The following is a 5,072-nucleotide window of genomic DNA, read 5'->3' on the forward strand; positions in this document are numbered from 1 at the left end:
AACTTTTCATGTGAGCCAGAAACTGGCGTCTTGTCTTGAAGACTTTCCTATAGTGAAAACTTAGGCCCTGTCGACACGGCAACGGATTCAGGTGAATCTGATAAAATTGTTTATCGTTTCGGCCTGGCGTCCACACGGCACCGGCGTTTTGGGTGCCCCAAAACGAAATCTTTTCAGAACGGGTTCCAGAGTGGAAAGATCTGGCAACGGCGCCGTTGCGAAGTCGTCTGGATGAGTAGAACGGATTTGTTTACGATGACGTCACAACCACATGTGCTTCATGCCGGGTAGAAGTGTAACGAACTCGATGCGAGTTGACAACAAATCCTATAACTTGGTTCATGAAACGCGCTTACAAAATATTTTCACTGTGAATATTTATTGTGTAATGGTGCAAAGAGAGAGAGAGAGAGTGAGAGAATAGCCCTTAGGGCAGAGTCAATCCCGCCAGCAAAAATAGGGGGAAAAAAAGGAGCAATCTCACCTCTTCAGATGTTGGTTTAAGTCCTACAATACATTCCTCAAAAAGGGCGTAGAAGAACAAATTAATCCATCAACGTGTAGCATTCAATTTATTCCGGACCATTAAAGACGCCGCCTTCCGCGTAGAATCATACGTCATCTTCGCCGCCATATTGAATGGGTCAAAGCGGAGAATAAAGATGCCTCATTCATGTGCTGCGTTTAACTGTACCAACAGGTTTACCGTCCAAACAAGATCACAAACGGGATTACCTTTCACAGATGAGACTGGAAAAATACTTTTCATTGTATTTGGTCATTATAATGTAATTTTACGAACAGATTTTTCTGACTTTGTGGCTAATATGAAGTCTCGCGCATAATAGTTTATGCGCATGCGTCCTTACTACTTCTATTGTTGTGGTGTCTCCGATGGGACCGTCTTACAGCACACCTAGAGGTGTGGCATGTGTATTGCATCGTTTTCAGCAAGCGTTGCGTTGCCATATGTACCTGATATTTTACTGAGCCGTTGCCCATATGGACGCGATATATATATATTTTTTTTAATCTCGTTGCCGTTGTCATGTGGATGTAGCCTTAGAGAAAGCTGTAACTGTTACAAAACACTTTATATGTACTTAAGAATGGTTATTTGTGTCTGTCAGCCCTGTGCTGACCTGGCGACTTGTCCAGGGTGTACCCCGCCTCTCACCCATAGTCAGCTAGGATAGGCCCCCAGCTTGCCTGCAACCCTGTGGAACAGGATAAGCTGCTACAGGTAATAGATGGATGTACTTATTGACTGAGTGGGAGGGCTGAACAGGAAATATTTGGCTTGAGGTTATGCCAAATGACCAAGAGCCAAATATTTCCCCATTCAGCCCAACCTAACTCTTAAGCATTTTATCATAGGACCTTTTTTGACCAACATACACAATGGAGAACAGTGATATGTGAAAAAAATCAATTTTTATTTGACAGCAAACTATTTATATGCTGAATAATCTTTGCACAAATTTGAAATAAGTTTGAATTCTATAAAATAGACTTGACTGTTCTCTTAATGAAAACGAATTTAAGATTTGTTAGCAAGTCGGTCAGTTAAAACTCGGGTCAGCTAACAGAGATATCAATACAAGCCTATTAAGTCTACACAAGAACTTTGATTTGAAAACAAAAGTTGAGTCAGCACAATCATGATGGTTCGATAACAAAACATTTTTTCAGAATGGATGTCCTTGTATAAACAAGTGAATTTCTTTGCTCAAAAGTACCTTTTTTTCATTTTCTTTGACAGTTTCAGCTGGTTCAATTAGGTCTGTCTGAAATCTGGATAATAAAAAAATAAAAATTGACCTTCACTGTGCTCAGTTATCACTCATTTTTCAAAGCAACAATTCAGAGCAAACTGAAAATGGCAGAAGTGAGGGAAACAGATCTGGGGCCAAATAGGTCTTTTTCCAGACCAGATTCAAAAATCTATCTGCCCAGTCACATTACCTTTTCCCAGGGGTTTTAACAGTGTGTGTGGGTCTGTACAGGTCATACGATAAATTTATTCTATCCACATGCACAGGTAGCCTAGTAGTAGTGTAGGCTATCAGCTTATACTGTGAGCAGAGAAAAACAAAATGGCATGTGTTGCTGAACCAACCAAGGATGAAAAATTCACTCGAAAAACTCAATGAAGTATTTTAAAGAAACAGAAATGGCTAAAAGAATATTTTTTGGGGGGTCCCCCCCCCACAAAGATCTCCTGTTCCACACTCCAGCACAGTTGGTGGTGGTAATGCACCCTTTAAAGTTGTTTGGCAACCACCAAAAAAAACCTTGAAGAAAAGTATTTGATGGTAAAAATGCATTTGTTTTTCAAGAAAAATAGCAATTTGTGAAAAACTACTATTTTGCTGGTTTGTTTACATTCCAAGTCAAAATTGTCAGATATTTTTGTACAAAGTTATCAAATTTGCTAAAAATAATGCTGTTTCTCAAAAGCCAGTAAATTTAGAAGACAGCTATTCCACTCAATACTTACTCAAAGTAGTATTTAGTAATGGTAAAAATTATTCAACAGTGGAATACTATTAAATATCAATATATGGATACCTGTGACCAGATCACAATAACTGAATTCAACACCACACAAGTGACTCCATGCAAAGTGCATCTGATCCCCAAATGAAAATTCTCTCATGAAAATAAACAAGCACTTTCTACATGTCCATCTTTGCCATTTTTGTAGAACCAAGGGGGGACCCATGAAGGCTTGGCCTGGGAGATGCAGGCAGTTCCAATTGTCTTTTCTGCAAAGCATTTCTTTTGTGAAAAGAAATGGCTACATGGAGGGGGGAAAAAAAAGTACATTTGCAAGATATTTTTCATTTAGGTCAATGTACTATGCTGGAAACCACAATGGAGTGCACACACCAATGGGAGAGGTTCAGAGAATTGTGAGATGTCTCTAATACAAGACACAATCCATTTTGTAGATGCACGTTTTCATGGCATTCACAAATGTGAGATCGCAAAAGTACAGCTTTTTTTTCCTCCATGTCCCTTGCAAGACTGTTTTCCATTAAAAAAGTGCCTTTCAGAAAATTTTTGCTCTGAAAAATTACAGATTTTTAATTAACTTAGAGTTTGCCATATGAAGCTATAACTATAGAAATGTTAGTAGTCCTACTGGAACTACTGTCTGAGCTGCTGGTATAGAAAATTAACACCTTCTGAACAATCAGAATCAAGAGATTGGCAGCACTGATAAAAATGTATTACTCCTACCATTGTTTTTGTAGGACTGTAGCAGTCATGCAAATAAAGCATTATCTATGAAAATTGAAAGAAATTGGAATGTACAAGATTTAGCCACTTCCCATCACCTGTCAAAAGCATAAAAGGGTATTCTATTCCATGCTCAAAATCTATTTTCATCCCATATGCACAAATGATCAAAAAACCTACACATCACTTCATATACAGCACTATGCCCATTAAAAATGCAACTATTTCAAAAGAGGACTCAATGTATTAACAAGATCTTAATGTCTAATAAATGCAAATACAATCCAAAACCAGAAGCAGCAAACTATTTAATTCATTGACTTTAATGTGGCCATTTATGGGACCTGTCTCCATGTCAATGATGTCAGAGCAAAATTAACCTGAATTTGATCATATTAAATGAAAATAGAGCTATATCAGCTATAAAGACAGTTTGGTCTTACCAGAAAATAGGAAGTAGTACACTGGAAAATTCCAGTCCATTTTCAATGCTATCAACGGGTGACTGATACAAAAAAAGTGACTGCTGAAAGGAAGTAAATACATGAAGTGTTTGGAAATGTATTGTGCAATCATTATTAAACCCACATGTACAACAGTAGGAGTGGCATAAACTGACCAGAGGAACCCCGACACAATGGAAATTGTTGCACACCATGTAAAAATATAAAGTTCAAGTCTACAAAAAAATTGAAAGAGCTGTAACATGCATAGAAAATCAAAATAACTTCTGCTCTTCAGCTTTTACCATAACCTTTCAGGTTCAATGAAAACTTCCACACCTGTCTTTCAGGCTTTAGTCTCATTTTTCATTTCATGCTGCCAGATGTCTGTGCATTTGAACTTGTGGTTTTGCGGGCATCACTAAACGCAAGTGAGCTGGGTCAGGAACACACTTCGCACTACATGCGTGGATATGAAGGTTATCAGAATTTGGCTTACACAAATTGATAAAGGCCCAATTTTGCTCTGAATTAAGTAAGAGCTTTAAAAAAGGGAGGTGCTGAAAGTAGCAGCACTTGCTATAGCATAGGGTGACCAGATGTCCCCATTTTCTGGGGACAGTCCCTGTTTTTGGTGTCCTGTCCCCAGATGGAGCTGTCCCTGTTTTTAAATCATGACCAGACACCTTAAATGGCTAAAAATGTGACCTGACTTCAACAAATTCAAGTTCCTGAATTAAAAACATGTAAAATCTGCATCTCTGGTGTACACATTGGAATCACAAGGTACAACAGCTGCCTGTGCTCAAAAACATGCCACTTCTATGGGGCCATTATTGTACCAAAACATCTTACAAATGCGAGTGGATAGTTGTGTAACTTAATCCATGTGTATTTAATCAAAATTCTAAAGTAAAAGGAGTCAATTGAGAGGCAAACTGAGTTTACAGATGTCACATATATACTGACCTATGCATGTACATTTGTCTACACGTTTACAAAGCTATATACACATACACAAAGCCAAATACAGATTTGTAGATTACTTTACACATTTAGAGTTTTTTTTAACACTTGCAAATCTAATCACAGTTACACAATTATCCACTCACATTTTTAAATAGTTTTGCTACAATAATGGCCCCACACACTCCCCTCAATGATGACCTGAACAATTAACGACATTCAACAAAGCCTTGAAGGTAACCTTGCAACATGTTTTGACAGTCACTTAACAATTCCCTTTGTCCATAAGGGTCAATTTTCTTAAACTAGTAGCTTATTCTTGAGACTTAAGGGTTTTTTTTTTTTTTTTTTTTTGGGGGGGGGTGGGGGGGTGGGGGGCAGCTTTGACCAATCCAGCTCAAGGAAGAGTTTCTGGAA

The 5,072-nt window shown here is 38.2% G+C and overlaps 1 protein-coding gene across 1 annotated transcript in view; it reads right to left on the bottom strand.

Annotated features, from left to right (window-relative positions):
* Window positions 1-3,782, bottom strand: part of LOC132898050 (integrin alpha-X-like) — a 267,909-nt gene extending 264,127 nt beyond the window's left edge. Inside the window, exon 1 of the mRNA XM_060939420.1 lies at window positions 3,690-3,782. Coding sequence (XP_060795403.1) covers window positions 3,690-3,729 — 40 coding nt within the window. The 5' untranslated portion in view covers window positions 3,730-3,782. The remainder of the gene's footprint in view (window positions 1-3,689) is intronic.
* Window positions 3,783-5,072: the final 1,290 nt, after the last annotated feature.

The sequence above is a fragment of the Neoarius graeffei genome, chromosome 14 (assembly GCF_027579695.1).
Source record: "Neoarius graeffei isolate fNeoGra1 chromosome 14, fNeoGra1.pri, whole genome shotgun sequence".
Lineage (NCBI taxonomy): Eukaryota > Metazoa > Chordata > Actinopteri > Siluriformes > Ariidae > Neoarius > Neoarius graeffei.